Source organism: Citrus clementina, unplaced genomic scaffold (genome assembly GCF_000493195.1).
Source record: "Citrus clementina cultivar Clemenules unplaced genomic scaffold, Citrus_clementina_v1.0 scaffold_2, whole genome shotgun sequence".
In the NCBI taxonomy this organism is placed as follows: domain Eukaryota; kingdom Viridiplantae; phylum Streptophyta; class Magnoliopsida; order Sapindales; family Rutaceae; genus Citrus; species Citrus x clementina.
In genome coordinates this window covers 29634424-29653802 of record NW_006262688.1, presented here as the reverse complement: position 1 = coordinate 29653802, position 19379 = coordinate 29634424, and the positions used below count along the sequence as shown (strand labels likewise).

General features: G+C 37.1%; 3 protein-coding genes across 4 annotated transcripts; 2 read left to right on the top strand and 1 right to left on the bottom strand.

The window, feature by feature from the left end:
* The first annotated feature begins 2510 nt into the window (after positions 1-2510).
* Positions 2511-6934, top strand: LOC18051329 (LRR receptor-like serine/threonine-protein kinase GSO1). 2 transcript variants are annotated; one of them, XM_024191637.1, is made up of 3 exons: positions 2511-5436; positions 5575-6285; positions 6371-6934. In XM_024191637.1, the coding sequence occupies exons 1-3, from the start codon at positions 2892-2894 to the stop codon at positions 6739-6741; spliced, it is 3627 nt and encodes a 1208-aa protein (XP_024047405.1). In that variant the 5' UTR covers positions 2511-2891; the 3' UTR covers positions 6742-6934. The 2 variants fall into 2 exon arrangements, with proteins under 2 accessions (XP_024047405.1, XP_006448579.1); XM_006448516.2 differs by having other exon boundaries at positions 2511-6285.
* Positions 6935-7335: 401 nt separating this feature from the next.
* LOC18051328 lies at positions 7336-9402 on the bottom strand. Its single transcript, XM_006448515.2, has 3 exons — positions 9250-9402; positions 8980-9117; positions 7336-7583 (listed from the first exon to the last, which is right to left on the bottom strand). The coding sequence occupies exons 1-3, from the start codon at positions 9338-9340 to the stop codon at positions 7567-7569; spliced, it is 246 nt and encodes an 81-aa protein (XP_006448578.1). The 5' UTR covers positions 9341-9402; the 3' UTR covers positions 7336-7566.
* A 2521-nt stretch (positions 9403-11923) lies between these two features.
* Positions 11924-16562, top strand: LOC18051327 (glutamic acid-rich protein). The gene is made up of 7 exons (XM_024190033.1): positions 11924-13109; positions 13212-13333; positions 13794-14714; positions 15147-15708; positions 15799-15937; positions 16041-16134; positions 16243-16562. Exons 1-7 carry the CDS (start codon positions 11946-11948, stop codon positions 16358-16360), a joined length of 3120 nt encoding a protein of 1039 aa, XP_024045801.1. The 5' UTR covers positions 11924-11945; the 3' UTR covers positions 16361-16562.
* Positions 16563-19379: the final 2817 nt, after the last annotated feature.

Here is a 19379-nt window from a genome sequence, read left to right as displayed (position 1 = left end):
TGTTTGAAAAACCAAAGTCTTTTTTCTTTGTTTAAATCAGAATAAAAATCATTATGCAGAAGAGTTTTATCTAATTCAAATTCTTTTTCAATGACACTAATGACATTTTCTGTAACAGCAGAAAACGTAGGAGAAGTTGGAGGAGAAGGTTCCTTCTCTTCCTGACTTTGAATATGTTGATTACTAGTGTAGATCGGATGAGGAACACTAGTGGTATAATCAACTGATCGGATGGAGGTACTAGGAATATCTGAAGTAGAAAACCTAGGTTGACTTTGAAAAGGAAGATTTATAACAGAAGGGACTTTTGTGAATTTCCTTTCTAATGAAGGAATACTTGAGCACGATGCTTTATCAGAAAATCTGGATGAGGTGGATCTTCTGAACGATAGTTTGACTTTACCATCTGAATACTGAGTTACGTTTTGTAACTCTGTATTTGGCTCAAGTTGTTTTGGAATCGCTGGTGGAGCGGCTCCTTCAAGAATCCATTCTTCTGGAAGATGGACATCTTTCCATTGAATAGGTTTTGGAATAACTGTGTTGGCTCTAGACAAATCAGTCTGCAAGAGAAGAGTCTCATCTCTTTTTGACTGAAATTTATGTTGCGTACTAAATGCAGTGATCATTGCCTTATATGAGATTTTAAAAATTAAGGCAACTGGGATAGATCCCTCAATCATATTATAATTATGAGTTTTGATTTGTAAAATCATGCTTTTCAAAATATTTTTGTCTTTAAGGGAAATTGTTATATTTGGATAACAATCAAAAGATATGGGACCTTTACAAAGACTAGATTCGATGCTGCTTAGCAAAGAATCATCAAAAGAGATGAATCGCCCATCTCTTAGGATAGCAAGGATAGAAGTATCCAAGCCTTCTTTGGTTAAGGGTTTTATTCCTACTTGAATAAGGCCGATGTGAATATAATTAAAATTCTTTTCTTTTAATTTCTTTAAAGAATGCTCAGAAAACAAGTGAATTGTTTCAAAAGGTTTTGAAAGAGTTATGTCACGTTCTTCAGTCTTTATAATATAATCATTCTTTAAAAAATCAAGCTTTTTTGTTTTGTAAATCTTTTCTTTAGAAATTTTTGGAAGTTCCCAACAATCAATTGCTTTATCAAAGTTCTCAATAAAGAATTCCTCTGAACTCACAACATGCTTTGAATCACTAGTCTTCCCGGAAGAAGAGCTAGAAAAGGATGATGTTCTACAGTGTATAGGATCCATGGTTAAAACCGTATGGTTAATCTTTGGTTTGGTCAAAATGGCTACAGGTATGGGTTTACAGCCCTCAGCGGAAAACTTATCCTATAACGGGACTTACTACCAGTAAAAATTCACCACAAAACAAAACTTCAAAATTAAACACAAGGCTTTAAAACAAGGAAACTTTAAACGATAAAACACTTTCCTCCCCTTGGCTCTGATACCAGAAGGAAATAAAGCCAGTGATTAGTTAAAAGATAAAAAAAATTAAATTTTAATACACTACATGACAAAATATAATGTATTAAAATATGTGTTTATTTTATCTTTTAACTAATCCTCACTTTAATAAAATTAGAAATCCCTGATTAAAAAACTACTCCATATATATATGGAATGAGATAATTGATAAGGCAAGCACAATATATATATATGGAATGAGATAATTGATAAGGCAAGCACAAACGCATTAATTAGTGTATTTGGAGAGGTTGTAGGGTATATTGCATTGCCATTTGCATGGGATTTAAATATAAACGGAAGGTCACAAAAGGACATCGGGATTTGGTAGCTCAAACCAATAAGAACAATTAAGTGAGAGCAATTATTAATGGTAATATATATATTCAAGAAAGTTGATTATATTCAAGCTTTAGATTAATTAAACAAGAATATTATGATGGATGATGCTTTGGAGTAAGTTGGGCTTTGGAAGTTTGTTGCATGCGTACGTACGTGGGGAATGTCAAGAGTTTGTGGGGACTTGTTTGACTTTGCAAATGCTTCGGAAGAATCACTTAATTAAAGTTGGACATATCTCAAACAAATTAAATTATATTTCTCATCTTTTTACAATTTTGAAAACCAAAATGGAGACGTTGGCTTCTATAAATAATTTTTGTATGCAAATAGAAATTCAACCGCTCACTTTCGTATATATTAGGGGTTTAAGTAATACTGAGCTAACACACTAGTAACAAGCAAACCCACAAGCAGAAGCAGTCAGCTATCAAACCCCAACCACTGTATCTTCCCCAATGACATGTAAAAACCCCATACCATACCCCATCTCTATTCATTTCATATCATATGTTTGATACATTTTGGTCAAATTTTGATTTTGGTTTCAAATTAATGTTGTTCCTCTGACCCATTTTGACCTAATTCTCAATCTACCCATCACTGCAAGCTGCAGCATTTAAGAGTGTTGGCTACAGCTCTGTATCTGAATAAAACAGTTGAATCTAAGCGGTTGCCATTTATGGCTTTCGTTGAAGTTAGCTGCTGACACATAGCGTGTGCTCTTATTTATAATCTCTCTTATCCCCTTCTACTCTTTGTCACAAATTTTAAGGCCACCCTCTGCTGCAAAATACATTCAAGTCAATTTCTTGCATGCCTGTACAGTTCACTTGTTCACAACCCCCATGCAGATGCGGCATTCCTTCATTTCTCTGTCTTGTATTTTGCTCAAACCACGAGTCTTCTCAGCTGTCTTTATTAATGCCTGCTGCGGCTTGACCAAAACTCAGCTCTCCAATCCATGCAGTATCCCAGCATGCAACAAACCCCTTAACTAGCAATATAATTAAGCTTTCTCCATCTTCTTCTTCTTCTTCTTCAAAGCCATTGATCAGTTGAGAGAGAGAGAGAGCTTGTTTTCTTCCTTCAATCAATATGGTCATGTTCAAGCAAGTTTTATTAGCTCTTTTGCTTCTTTTGCTTCTTTTGCTCTGTTTTTCACCTGGGTTTGTGCTTTGCAAAGATGAAGAGCTATCAGTTCTTTTGGAGATTAAAAAGTCCTTCACTGCTGACCCAGAAAATGTGCTGCATGCTTGGAATCAAAGCAACCGAAATTTGTGTACTTGGAGGGGAATTACATGCGGGTCGAACTCTGCTCGTGTCGTGAGTCTCAATCTCTCTGGCTTGTCACTTGCCGGGTCAATATCTCCTTCGCTCGGTCGTTTGCAAAGCCTAATCCACCTTGATCTTTCTTCTAACAGCCTCACGGGTCCCATCCCAACTGCTCTCTCAAACCTTTCTTCATTGGAATCTCTGCTCCTTTTCTCTAACCAACTCGCGGGTACAATCCCAACTCAGCTCGGATCACTCACCAGCCTCCGAGTAATGAGAATTGGTGACAATTGGCTCAGTGGTTCTATTCCTACTTCGTTCGGTAACCTTGTCAACTTGGGCACTCTTGGTTTAGCGTCATGCAGCCTCTCGGGTCCCATACCGCCACAGTTCGGCCAGTTGAGTCAACTCGAGGAGTTAATATTGCAGCAAAATCAACTCCAGGGACCGATTCCTACTGAGTTAGGAAATTGTTCGAGCCTGTCTATTTTCACCGCAGCTGAAAACAATCTCAACGGATCAATTCCTGCTGCATTGGGTCGTCTTCAGAACCTCCAGCTTCTTAACCTGGGAAACAACAGTCTCTCCGGGGAGATTCCTAGTGAACTCGGTGAACTCAGTCAACTCGGCTACTTGAACTTGATGGGGAATAGGCTTGAGGGTGCAATCCCAAGGTCTTTTGCTAAGATGGGTAATCTTCAGAGTCTTGATTTGTCTATGAACAGGCTCACTGGAGGAATTCCTGAGGAATTTGGAAACATGGGTCAGCTTGTCTTTTTGGTTTTATCAAACAACAATATTTCAGGTTCAATTCCCAGAAGAATTTGTACCAATGCTACCAGTTTGGAGCACTTGATTCTAGCAGAAATTCAACTTTCTGGTGAAATACCTGTTGAGTTGAGCCAGTGTCAGTCACTAAAGCAGCTTGATTTGTCCAACAACACACTCAATGGAACAATCCCCGTTGAGCTTTTCCAGCTTGTTGCATTGACTCATCTCTATCTTCACAACAATAGCTTGGTGGGTTCAATTTCTCCATTTGTAGCCAATCTCAGCAATCTACAAGAACTGGCTCTGTATCATAACAATTTCCAGGGCAGTTTGCCTAGAGAAATTGGAATGCTTGTGAAGCTTGAGCTTCTTTATCTCTATGACAATCATTTATCTGGACAGATCCCTTCAGAGGTTGGCAATTGTTCCAGCTTGAAATGGATTGATTTCTTTGGCAACAGCTTCACTGGGGAGATTCCCACATCTATTGGGAGGCTAAAAGATTTGAATTTTCTTCACTTGAGGCAAAATGAACTTGTTGGTCAAATTCCCGCCAGTCTGGGTAACTGTCATCAACTAATCATATTGGATTTGGCGGACAATAAACTTTCTGGTGGGGTTCCAGGCAGTTTCGGATTCTTGCAAGCTCTGGAGCAGCTCATGCTTTACAACAATTCTCTTGAAGGTAACCTTCCTGGTTCACTGATTAATCTTAGAAACCTTACCAGAATTAATTTTTCGAAGAATAGATTGAATGGTCGCATTGCCGCGTTGTGTAGCTCGCATTCTTTTCTTTCTTTCGATGTGACAAACAATGAATTTGATCATGAGATTCCTCCCCAGTTGGGAAATTCACCTTCTCTTGAGAGACTAAGATTAGGAAACAATAAATTCATTGGGAAAATCCCATGGACTTTTGGAAAAATCCGTGAATTGTCGCTGTTAGACCTCTCTGGAAATTCACTAACTGGACCAATACCAACTCAGCTTTTAATGTGCAAGAAACTGAGCCATATTGATCTCAACAATAATCTTCTTTCGGGAGCAGTTCCGTCATGGCTCGGAACTTTGCCTCAGTTGGGCGAGCTTAAGCTTTCCTTCAATCAATTTGTTGGGTCTCTTCCTAGAGAACTATTCAATTGCTCCAAGTTGCTTGTGCTTTCTCTTGATGGCAATATGCTTAATGGAAGTCTTCCACATGAAGTTGGCAATCTTGCATCACTTAATGTCTTAACCCTCAGTGGTAATCTACTATCCGGGCCAATCCCTCCTGCTATTGGCAGGCTAAGCAAGCTGTATGAGCTTCGGCTGTCAAATAACAGCTTGAATGGTGTAATACCTTTAGAGATTGGACAACTGCAGAATCTCCAAAGCATTTTAGATCTGAGCCACAACAATTTCACTGGCCATATCCCTCCTTCTATGGGGACTCTGGCTAAGCTTGAAGTGCTCAATCTTTCTCACAATCAACTTGTTGGAGAGCTCCCTTCACAACTTGGTGAGATGAGTAGTTTGGGCAAACTTAATCTATCTTATAACGATCTTCAAGGCAAATTAAGCAAGCAGTTCTCTCACTGGCCAGCTGAGGCATTTGAAGGTAATTTGCATCTCTGTGGTAGCCCTCTTGATCAGTGCAATGGCCTTGTGTCCAACCAACATCAGTCCACAATAAGTGTATCATTAGTGGTGGCAATCTCAGTAATTTCAACTTTATCTGCAATTGCTCTGTTGATAGCTGTAGTCACCCTCTTTGTCAAACGCAAGCGTGAATTTCTCAGAGAGAGCAGTCAAGTGAACTACACTTCCTCGTCCAGTTCCTCCCAAGCACAGCGAAGGCTGCTCTTCCAGGCTGCTGCAAAGCGAGATTTTAGATGGGAAGATATCATGGGAGCCACAAACAATCTTAGTGACGAGTTCATTATTGGCTCCGGAGGATCTGGAACAGTTTACAAAGCTGAACTTGCCAATGGAGCAACGGTTGCAGTCAAGAAAATTTCTTGCAAAGATGATCATCTGTTGAATAAAAGCTTCACCAGAGAAGTTAAGACACTAGGGAGGATAAGGCACCGGCATCTAGTCAAATTGATGGGGCATTGTTGCAATAAAGGAGCAGGTTCAAATTTGTTGATATACGAGTACATGGAGAATGGAAGCGTGTGGGACTGGCTGAACAAACAGCCTGTAAATATCAAGATGAGGAAGAGCCTTGATTGGGAGGCAAGGTTAAAAATAGCAGTGGGATTGGCTCAGGGTGTGGAATATCTCCACCATGATTGTGTACCCAAGATCCTTCACAGAGACATCAAATCAAGCAATATATTGCTTGATTCCAACATGGAGGCGCATCTGGGGGATTTCGGGTTAGCAAAAGCTCTTGTTGAAGATTACAACTCGAACACAGAATCAAATACGTGGTTTGCTGGTTCTTATGGTTACATTGCTCCAGGTAATAAAACTGTGTCTGCTTTGAATTTTAGTACTGATTTTATCATGTCATATTGCTCTTATCTAACATTTCAGTCTGCTTTCAGAGTATGCGTATTCACTCAAGGCAACAGAGAAGTGCGATGTTTACAGCATGGGGATTGTGCTGATCGAGCTTGTTAGTGGAAAAATGCCAACTGATGCAACATTTGGGGTGGAAATGGATATGGTGAGATGGGTTGAGATGCATATGGAGATGTCAGGCTCTGCTCGAGAGGAGTTACTTGATGATCAAATGAAACCACTCTTACCTGGAGAAGAATGTGCAGCATATCAAGTGCTTGAAATAGCACTGCAGTGCACAAAAACCAGCCCCCAAGAGAGACCCTCATCACGGCAAGTTTGTGATCTCCTCCTGAATGTATTTAGCAACAGGATTGTGGATTTCGACAAGCTTCATATAGATCCTTATGCATGACTGATGTAATTATTTTGTCAGAGCATTGACGTTTGATATCAAAAGGCAGGGTACTACTGGTTAAAGCGGTCTTTTGTTCAGTGGATTTTCGGAAAATAACTTCCATTTTTCAGTATTGATGATTGTTCACCTGTATTTTAATAATTTCATCTTTTATATGTCTCTGTTCACAATACTGCTTCCCATAATCCATGGTCCAAAAAAAATTAGAATCCCAATTGAAGCTCACAATTACAGCCACAAAGCTTCGGATAGACGAAATACTACCAGGCAGCTTCATGCAATTTTATTCATAATCTTGATTGTGACCATATTGGCAAATGCTTCAAACAATTTGGCAAACTGGATAAAAGGGAACATCTGATTCATCTCAATATTGAGCCGACTTAATAGATGTCTAGCTTATTAAAGAAATACATCGCAGCGGCACTTTAAGTCATCTACACTAACCAATATTCCAGGTCTAAATCAACTTTGCATACACCTACCTTTTAAACGTTCATCATGAATTTTCATTAAATCTGCACAAAGTTATTTTTTAACAAAAAAGAAGGGGGGGGGGGGGGGCATGGGCAGAGAGAACTAAACATGATGTTACAGACAAAGAAATTCCCCAATTGCTTCAAATTATTATGGAATGTATGGCATCAGCCTGTTCCAACAAAAACAGCACAGAACTTATGTCCAGCAAACTTAAAAATTACTTCCTTACAAACAGAACAAAAAACAAGCTTATCAAGCCAGTCGTAATTATCAAATTGAAGGCAACATATTTTGGAAAAAGAAACCTTCTTTGGAGATGCCACAATCCCCCGCAGACCACCACTACTCATCATCTTCATCTGCATATGGACAAAAAAGAAGTTAAAGACAAAATTCTGGTGGGTGCACTTTTTCTACCATAATCTTTTTCTACCATAATAAAAATGATGTGAGGTAATCAGTAACAGAACATGAACTGTCATCATCATTTTCATTTTGCTGAACTATGGTAACCTAACGCAGATAATGCAAGTCACCTCACAAGAAATTTTTTAAAGTGGACAAAGTGACAGAGGTTCAACATAGCTATGACTCTCATGAGTAGTGCCTTATGAAACTAAAATTAGAAAGATATATATATTGCTCCAATGGCAATTTAAGTAACTTGTTCATATTTGCAAAACAAAGCCATGAAATGAACCAAAAATGCAGTAAAAACTTACAATCTTTCAAACAGCATCAAGCTGTAATTTTTGTGATAAACTGCAGGCACAAATGAACATACATAAACAGGCAGCACAAGCTGACATGCAAGCAAAAGTTATCACACTATGATCGGCCAACACAAGCTGGTAAATCAGACCACAGAGCATTCTGGTTTTCCAATTGGGCCACTTGCCAACCTGAACAAACCCAGTTAATCTTGCCAAGGTCTTTACCTAGACCTACTATTTTGGTATAACAGATTATTTTTACCTACTTTCAAACTTCTTATGCACCTCCTTTCGCTCTCTCATATGGTATGGAAGACAAAGGTCCAAGAAAAGTACAAATACCAGATAGGACAATATCAAATGGAAATCTCCACACTTGTGGTCTAATTCAAAGTTGAAAACCAAATATATATTCTCTCTCAGATGTACGAGAATGAAGAGGAAAACATCAGTCATTTGTGGAATAAGCCTTTTTGGCCTGCTGCTGCCTTCGGGTGATTCCAGCATCTTGCGTCTCTTTGTTTACACGAAGCTAAATGGCCCAATATTTTATGGGAATTAGACTAAAATTACACTCTTAAAAAAGGTTGCCACTTACAGTCACTAATTATTTCCACAGTCCAAAATCATGTGTTATGTATCAGGATGGATATCCCAGCTCAATTATGGCCGCACCTTCCTACAACCAAAACTCATGGGCTAAATCTTGAACTTAACTTTTGAATGCAACCACAACCACACCCACAACTGTATTCCAATTTTTGGTCCTAATCTCATATCTTTGTATTCGACAAATAACAATAATGTTGTAAAGAATTGCTATTTGACCATTCACAAAAAATTTTTCTCAAACATTTAATATGTCAGCCAAAGAATCAAAAGACCAAATTGTTTGGACATCAAGCTAATTACAGCTTCAATAAAATATGGCACGAGTATTGACATAGCATCAGAGCATTTAACGATTCAATAATTCCAAGATAATCAACAGAATTAGAAGTAAGTAAAGAAAGAATAATAATAATAATAATAATAAAAATACCGAAATAACGGCGCTCGTTGGCAGCCTTGGCCTTTTCAAGCATTTTGTCGAGGTCTTGCTGCAGCTGAGCATCCCATTTGACCAACTGATTAACAAACACCGCCCCCAATCCCATGCCCAAAAGATGTTCCCAGGGATCTGCACTCATTTAAATTAATCCCAATTAAACAAACAAACAAACAGACAGAAAATTGGAGTCAGGGTTTAATCTAACCAATTATTTAAAAAAAAATACACAGAAAAATTAAAAGAGAAAGAAGAAAAGCATACGCCTCATATATGGGAGCTTTCGAAGTGCATTGGAATACATCTGGGTTCCCAATCCCAGCAATGCTCCGATCATCGTTGCACTCCACGCCATTTCTTTCTGTTCCTTTATTTTCTTTTTCCTAAATTTTCACTTTTTCTTCCTCTTCTCGAGTTGAGCGAGTGTGCCTGTGACTTGCGATTAACATGGTTGTAAAACGGGCTTGTCGGGCCGAGCAGGTTCGAGCCCGAGCTAAAAACATGAAGCCTGTAACGTTTCCAGATGGGCCGCCGTCAGGATCCAGTCAACTTACTATTGTGTCTGGTAGGAGTGGTAGTGGATTTCAACCCCCTCAATTTAAAAAAAAAAAATTACTATTATTATTAAAATTTTAATTTTTTTTTGTCATTATTAGTTTAACTAGACCCAAATTTAGGAAGTCATTATTAATCCAATTACAAACTCACGTTTCCACCTCGATTCAATTTTCACAGATAAAAAATTATGATAATTTTATGATTAATTATGATAATTATATATATATATATATATGTGTGTGTGTGTGTGTGTGTGTGTGTGTGTGTGTGTGTGTGTGTGTGTGTGTGTGTGTGTTAAATAGATCTTAAAATCCTTATCATTGAGTTTAGACTCTAAATACACCAGCTTGGCAGCTTGCTAAAGGTTACTCTAAGCAAGTGTTTAATAAATAATGGTTTTTTTTATCTTCATCGAAACTTAATTTATAAAAGAAAAAATAAATACATCCAATAATAATTTTATGATTTACATGTATTTATTAGTCAATCCCTTCAAAGCATGCTAAAATGTCCGTATCCTCTTTCGCGATCAAGGGTAAGTTTAAACCTAAAGACCGGCAGAGTCCCTTCACAAATGTCTGCCACTTTGAAGACGTAAATTGCTAAATTTCTTAGTTTAATCTAAGATTATTTTGCACGTTGATCCTAAAGATAATATAACTAACATCACCCGAATAATAGCATTTGAACCAACCAAAATTGACTGTTCTCTTTGACAATGTATATACTCATTAATTTACTTAAAAACTTAATATGAAATTTTATAAAAATAATATTATTCTTGTGGGCCCTCAATATTATCAGAGAGCCCATTTAATAAACTGAGTAATGAGAATGAGAGTGGAGGAAGAACCCTATATTAGAAAAAAAAAATGAGTTTTATCATTCATGCATAAAAATCAAGGCCAAAATGCGGACATGGTAACCCAATTAAACAGCTTTGAAATAAGTCAATTCAAAGCAGTCATTAAAAATGCACATGACATATATAGTATGTACAGAGGTGCATATCCAAATCCCACGCTCTTCTCTTTGGATAAAAATCAATCTTTTTTTTTTTTTTTAATTTATTGTTAACTTTCGTGCTCTAACTCTTATTTATGGACCCACCGTTTCTGAACGGTTCAATCCTAACGTCTTTCGCACCAAAATTCCTCCGCTCTTTTTAGGGATATTATCTTTTGGTCCCTAAATTATTAAATTTAATATTTGAATCCATAATACTTCAAAATGTAACATTTAAGTCCCTCATCGTGTTATTTATGTCATTTTTTTACCGTTGTATATGCTCCGGAGGACTAGCAATGCATTCTTCTGACTCGGTCAGTCGACTGTCAACGCACCCGCAGTTCATTTTATTAAATTTAAAACAAAAATTGATTCGATCATCTAAGAATAAAATTTTCGTTACAATAAATTAATAAGACGGTTACACTACTAATTGAAGTTATGTTAACTAAAATTAAATATATTAAGGAATTGTATTTTTATTTTATTTAAATTTATGAAAAATTTATTTATTCTATACTCTTGTGAGTGGTGTTTGAATTTTAAATCTGCTATTTATTTTTACCCATTAATTTTTTTTATTTTAGTTAACTTTTTTTGACTAGTTAAAAGCATTAAAAAAGCCAACTTTTTTTTATCTTAAATTTGAATGAAAGATTTTAATTTGAAATATCAAAATTATCTAACTTTTTTTTCAAAAAAGAAAAAAGAAAAAGAGTTTAACCCACTTAAAATTTCTACTTTGGTCAAACATCCCAAGAGTATTAATTTCTTTACGGACTTAGTTACATATTTTTTTAAAATTTATGATATCTATACAAAATCTTATAGAAAGGTGAACCAAATTGTAAATATGAAGAAAAAAATTCCCTCTGTTTTCGTCTTATTTAAGATACCACGAAGAATAAGAAATTTCCAGGAGAATCTCAGTTGTTGCTGCTCTCTCTGAATTAATTAATAGCCACAGTAATACTCACAAACACAAAAGCTACTTCTCCTTCCTCTTCTCTTTCTCTGTCACTGGTTTTTTATTTTTTCTAAATAAAAATTGTTTTTGTTCTGTTTTTTATTCACTCTTTTTTAAGACAACACAACCACAGAAGATTTCTTCTCTGTTTCAGTTACAGAAAAACGAGCTCTAATTTTAGCAAATGAAAACGAAAATGAACTAATATTCGGTGGGGTTTATTATGCACAAGCGTATAACAAACCAACCATTTTCAATCGTACAATAACAGAGCAATCTGTTTTTTTGTGTGATCAATTTTTTCTCTCCAGACATTGGTTCGTTCGTTTTCAATCCCCACAGACAATGGCCTTTTTCTTGTTCATTTTGGACTTTTTGTAGGGTATTTAGTTTATTTATTTTATTCTTTCTGCTCTCGGTTTCGACAATGGCTTCCTCGCAAGTCGAAATCGTTTCGTCTTCACCATTTGGTTGTGTTTTGAAAGACCACAACAGGCGAGACGGATGCAGAGAGAGAAATGCCAGAGCCGCTGCTTTCCAGAAGAATTTGAAAGAGTTGGTGAGAGATCATTTTCAGAATTGCATAACGGTCTCTGCAGATGATGACGATGAGAATTCGAATGCGAATTCACATAAGCGAGTTGGGTCTTGGGTTGCTAAAGAAGAGGGGGCCAATGGTAACGAGCAGAATCATAATCGGAACTTGAGATTCCTGAGCAGTAATAACAATGGAAAAAAGAAAAGAACTGCTAATGATGATGACTATGGATATGGTTCTTCGATCCTGAGCTCAAGGCAGTCGAGGATTTTGGATAGGTGGGCGGCGAAGCAGGCCCGAGAAATGGTATCAACGATTGAGAAACAGAGTCAAGAGGCAGAGCTATTGGCTTCCTCTGCTTCTGCTTCTTCGTCATCAAATCCCAGGAAAGAGAGCTTGCAAAGCCTCCAAAATCCGCCAGCTGAGTCAGAGGCTTCAACTGCGGCCGGTAATCTTGGAGCGTCTTCGCTTGTTCAAATGTGGGAAAGAAGGCTAAATAGATCAAAAAGTTTGAATAATACCCTGAACCCTGTATCAACTTCAGGCAGGACAAGTTCAGGAGTTAGCAACAATGACAGTGAAGCTTCAAGAGCATCTGAAATGGGGGATTCTGCCGATGAGAAAGACGAAGCTCGGACTAATAATGAAGACTCTTTTGTAGATTGGGAGTCTCAATCTGATAAGACTGCCCACAGTGAGCCACCAACTAGGAGGTATTCAGATGCTGGAGAAAGTGAAAAGGTTAGAATTGCTGATATAATCAAGAGGTTGACGAATGCAAGTGATGATGTTGATGATCATGAAACCGGTACTAGTCAATGTGAATCACCATCAAGGGAGCGCAGGCATTTGCCTGTATTGGATCAGGCTGCGCCAAGAGAGGCGCAAAGAGAAAACAGAAGCTTTTCGCGGGTCATATGTTCGCCAAAGATTAGAGGGAGGCAAGCTTTTGCTGATTTGCTTATGCAGCTTGAGCGCGACAGGCACAGAGAACTTGATGCATTGGCAGAGCGTCAAGCAGTTTCAAGATTCACTCACCGCGGTCGCATTCAGGTAAAAATTTATTATTTTTTTCATACAATGTTCCAAGTACTTTTACAAATTTCTTACCATTTCAACACTCAGATTAACTAATGTTCTGTGATTAATTTGCAGGCAATGCTTAGGCTTAGATTTCTACACCGTGGCATGGCAACTCAAGATCAACAATTTTCACTAGCATCCGGTTCAAGATCATTTAACCGGTTATCACAAAGGTCTGCAATCAGGCATCTAAGGTAAATAAATGCAATTTTTTTTTAAAACCATTTTTGGTATTGAAGAATCATTGACATTTGCTCAGGATTTAATACAACAGTAACCATGCATATGACATTAATGCTTTAGTACTGAGAAGGGAATGGATATATAAAATTAATAAATGAACTGCAAAGAAATGATAACCGTGATGAAGGTTAGATTAAAATGATAGAATCAAGCCATTCCTTCTGTTTGTGGATTTCTAAGCTTCCTTTGGTTATGATTGCATTCTTTGTCGCAGACCAGAATGTAGGCAAGACTAGATTAGTTTGAAAATGGATTTTAATATTCAATAAATTCTTACAAGATTGATCAAAATATTTTTGACAAGCATTAGCTGAATCTTGTTCCTTTTAATTTTCGAAACATTCAGCTGTACTATTATATGCTGGGAGAAATTGTTGCTAGTTCTGTTAACATGGATGTAAAAATATTCAGGGATAAATTCAGCCCTGCTGCTAATCATGGAGTCACAGCCCAGAATGAGGCAACTACTTCAAGAAACCCCCATGTGGAGATGGAAAATAACACTGTACATTTGAAGGATTCTTTCAATGCCAGCGGGCTAAGAGAAGTCGGTCAACTTCAGGAAGCTACTACTGCTGAGAGAATAAGTGCAGCTTCAGAAGATAACTCTGTGTCACAAAAAAGTGAAGAACATCAGAAAGAAGCCAAATCAAAAACTGATGCCACACAGAAAGTAACTAAGATGGACACTACCTCTGATCATCTGAACGAAGCCACTCCAAAAACTGATGTCACACAGAAAGGACTTAACATGGACACTACCTCAGATCATCAGAAAGAAGCCAGTGCGAAAGCTGATGCCCCACAGAAAGGACTTAACATGGTAACTACCTCAGATCATCAGAAAGAAGCCAACCTGAAAACTGATGTCAAACAGAAAGGACTTAACAAGGAGACAACCTCTCTTGAACCACGAGGAACTGCTGAAATGATGACATCCTTAGATGGTAGGGGTATAAGAAGTGAGATAGCAGAAATCCAAGAAGCCAACACCCATGGGAAATCACAACCAACAGCATCCTTCGATGGTCAGAATGCGAATGAAATGGCAGATGAAGCAGAAGAACAAGAGACCAATGTACAGCAACAGCTTTTTCTTGGTCTACAGGAAAATGCAGAAACAACAGCATCCTTGAATGATTGGGATGAGAAACTGGCTGAAGAAGAAGAAGAAGAGACCTACTTGCAGGACCAATTTCCAGAAACCAATTATGACTGGATTAGTGAAATATCTCGCCCACGAAGTTATTGGGAAGATCGTAGGCAAACATGGTACCGGGAGATGCTTAATAGCAGCTCGCAGAATGAGGAGATACGCCAACTTCTTGAAAGGTATGCTGGCTTTTGCTATAATTCTTTATTTCCTCCCCTTGCACTCACAGACATACAACTCTAATGGAAGCAAAGTAATTACTTTATGGCAAGATTAAATAAAAGGTGGTTCAGAGAACATTTAAATACTGTGTTTTGCTACAAGAGCTAGCTTCTTACAGTCATTATCACAGATAAGAACCTGACGCATTAAGCTTGGAACAAAACGCTCTCATGGACCATTTTTTCTTACTCATATTATTTTTATTAATTCTAATCAATGGAAATTATTATCAGTAAATGGTGATATGAACTGATGAAGATAAGTAGCATAGATTGATTAGTTATATGAGAATAAAGATATATTCTCATTACTAAAGATCTGTTTCGCTTAGAAGATACAAATGTTTATCACCCTATATTGCAAATTGAATTGCCAATTTGTGCCTGCAGAAGAAGAGTATCAACTTTTCTTTCCAGTGACTTCCGGGACAGAATGGACCAATTGATGACCACTCGTGTAGAAAGACAAACGGAGCTAGAAGCCTATCAAGAAGAAGAAGAGGAGGAGATGAGTCAAGAGAGAGTAGGCCAATTGTTGTTGGCTCACCTACAAAGACATATGCATTCAGCAGCTAGTCAAGAAGGAGAGCAAGCAGAAGAAGGAGATCAGGTGGGACAAGTAGCTGAACCTTTAGTAGTCGAAGAGGAAGAGCAAGAACCAGAACACCGAGAAGAAGATGAGGAACAAGAAGAGGAAGAAGATGAACCTGACGAAGAACAACGGAGTCCAACAAGTCCTCTGTTTCATGAAGCAAGTGATGATTTTGATCAATCCTCACCATCTGTGCAAATGACTTCTCCATCTACGACACAAACATGGAGTTATCAAGACCATGAAGTTGGAGATGAGTCTGATCCAGTTGCATCTACATCTTCACCCCAGCCTTTACCGGCTCAAGCTTACTATCAAGATAGCCGGCAGTCCTCTTCCTCTACGAACCACATATCAATAGTGAGTATCACTTATATCTTCCTCTATTGATCTTAGTTGAGCCTTCTTCAATTCCTCTTCAAAAGACTCAACTTGCTTGAATACTTGAAGGAAACGGAACTCATTTATGATTTAAGAGGGCAAATTGAACAACTCCACCGTGAGATGTCTGAGCTGAGAAAATCAGTGCAGAGTTGCGTGGACATGCAAGTGAAATTGCACCAATCGAATCAACAGGAAGTTCATCCAGGTGAGCTGGGGGACACAGAATTCATATCTTCTCCATTTAGATGCCGTCTTCTTTGTTTGGTCTTTTATCATTAAGTAAATTGCAATGACAAATTTTATTACAGTTCAAGGGATGGGGAATAACTCGCTTTATGGGGCACCAAAGAAACGCAGTTGTTGCATTTGCTATGAAATGCAGGTGGACTCACTTTTGTACAGGTTGGTGCCTTAGCTTGGAACCCAGACAATCCTTTCTCTGTTTGAATCCCCATCTTCTGAGCATAAGAAGTACTCATCTCACCAGCTAAATTTGCTAATGCTATACAGATGTGGGCATATGTGTACCTGTCTCAAATGCGCCCATGAGTTGCAATGGAGTAGTGGAAAGTGTCCAATATGCCGGGCTCCAATTGATGACGTTGTTAGAGCATTCATGGATTCATAGAGTTCCGGTGAACGAGTTCTTGCGCTAGAGGACCGTCTTTATTGCTGAAGCTTGGATCGAAAAATGCTAATACTTTTTTCTTGCCTTTTTTTAATCTAATCACCATAATTCTACTTCACCCCAACTTAATTAATGTTAATCATGATTTCACCTCTGCACATATGTACATGTTTTTTGGAGGGGAGACAGACAACAATTTCTCTCTACAGACAATTTTTTTTTTTCTTTCTTTCTTTCAGAAATTTTCTTTGACCTGTAGCTATATGATTGTAAATCTGACCAGATTGACAAATGAATGCTTGTTCTTCACTGGTCATGTCACCATCCTCTGTACATATTATACATTGTGTAGACAATGACAATAACAAGTTTCAATCCTCTCACTCTCTTTCACTAGAAGAGCGTGTGTGTTAAGGTAGATGCTGGGAGATTATGTAACCAAGAATTTTTCTGGGTGACAGGAAGTTTCAATTAGGAAATACAACATTGTCAAAGTGAGAATGCCTGTAGAATAATGAGTAGTCTACTTCTATTGTTCTTTCACCTTGTTGAACGTGGATAACATTAGATGACTTGCAAACAATGCTTCAAGAAATAGTAAAGATATCTTGAGAATCATTTTTTTTTTAAACTTTTATGAAACTGAAAACTAATCGACGCAGCTGTATTAAACGAGAAGAACAAAAAACGTAATCAAGAAAATTAAGAAAGCTCTTTGGATGATAAAGACTTATTAACATGGACAGTTAAAACGATCTTACGATTAGGGAAGTTTGGGCTAATGCAATCTCTTCCACTACAATCTGCATTGTATATAAGACAAAAAGTAGTTGTATTGAACCTTAACCTTGTTCATTGTTGTGCGATGTATGTGAGGGATTCGGATTCAGTGGTGAGCTGACCTATATTCAACTCTTCATAATCTTATACCACACGTTCATGTATAACAATATAGGTTAAGGTTTAATTAGTTTATATTTTTATCTAAGAACTACTAATTATATATTTGTAAAAGGTCAACTCAATACTGAATCTAAATACATATGTGAGATGTCTGCAATGCAGAAGTTTAAAGAATTCTCACATCCTAAAATAGAGAAACTATTGTATCAGTTTACACTTAGATTAAATATTTTTTTGGAAGTGTTGAAGTTCCTAAAATTGAAATATGAAAGTGTAAATGAACCCAAAAAGCTGCAGGGGATGATGAGATTATAATAATAAACGGTTTAGAAAGAAAAAGAAAAACAAAGAAGATGCTAAAATTGAAACCAAGAAGTCAAAAATCTTCCAGGAATTATGAAATCTCTCTTAAACATACCTTTCAGTAGACCTTGATAAATTTTTCCACTACTGGCCGAGGCCATTTTTGTTCAAATAGAATGTCATATCTTGAGAGTTGAAAGATCTTGATCTCCTAATAAAAACTTTTCTAAGGACAGTAATTTTTTCATGGTTTTAGTTTACTTCTAATCTTTTGTTATATTATTTATTCAAAGTAGATATGATTTTTTTTTCATATAGATCAATTGGTATAGGGTTATTCTATCTTAACTAAAGTATTCGGTTTGAGGCTTACGAATACAGGTGCATTAAATACTCATTGGGAAAGTTTTACCGACTTAGTGGTCCTACCCGCCTCAAATTTGAAATGGGCTCAGTGTAGTCTTTGGAAACGGAATTAGTAATATACCAATATATATATAGAGAGAGAGAGCTTGACAAATAATATCTTGATGCACAGTTAATTTAAAAACTTATTAATACCACTTTGAGATTTGGTTACGCTGAAATGAAAAAGGAAGAATTCATGCTTACATAATCTATCATCAAATCTCATAAATGTGTCATGATCAGTAGTAGTAAAAGCTCACCAGAATGTTAGCATGTGTTATGATTGATTAGCACGTGGGGTTAGCTAGTAGCTTTATTAGCATCACCGATGGACACGCAACTTAACAAAAACCAGGACCGCTAATGGCCCCTACGTTTCCACGACATCGATGGTTTTCGAACTTGAAAATGGCTTAAACCAGTGCATTTATTCAATTGGTTAAATGTTATTACAGCATATTTTCTCCTATGCTCTGGTTACTTTAATTAGTTTCTTGTGAGCTGCGTCCGCACAAAACGACTGGTTGGCTTGTGTTTAGACTCATGCGACAAGTCTGGTGAATGAATCATACCTTAACAAGGCCCTCCACATACAACTTATCCTCTTAAGTAAATAATAATGATGGATCTGCATCAATGTCCCCTTAACAAAGAACTTGCTTAGAGCACATAGACATTACATTGAGTCCAACGTCACTTGAATATACAATATGAAATGTCTTTGTCACCCCACGATTCCTCAAAGAGACGCCAAGCAGCGAGGTCCACATTGCCATTCTGTGCTTGGTGTATAAACAGGAACAATCACTTTTCATTAATGCAATTGTGATTGGCTTGCAACAGCTCACAAGGCAAGTCCAATTATGTTAACTTATTCTTGTTTTCCTTTATTGCATCAAATTGCTCTTTATGATAAGGCTCTAACAGAATATGTTATGTGTCTCTAGCCCCTCATTATGGGTAACAGCTATTTTTGTTCCTTACATTAGAATCATATAAAATGATATATAATTAATCACTAAACCCAAAAACCTAAGCTATTAAGGGCACATTAATTTAATACTTAATTTATCTAATTTTGATATTGAATGTATTAAACATTAACAAACTTTTGATACAAATATATTAATTTTTTTATTCAGCCTAATCGAAATCAAATCCCTCCCAATCCGTGAAATCCTAAAAATTGTTTTAGCTTAATTTTATCAGGCATAACTGATTATTTTTTATAGTGCGGAGCTTAGGAATAAGATTATAAAAGCTAAAAATTTTTATCTCCAATTGATGTCCGAAAATGGTTCTCACGAAATAACCAAACTAAAAGATAGGAACCTCTATATCAGCTAACTGATAAACAGATTTGATAAATTAGTGAAGCCAGCAAAATATTTGAATTTGAATATCA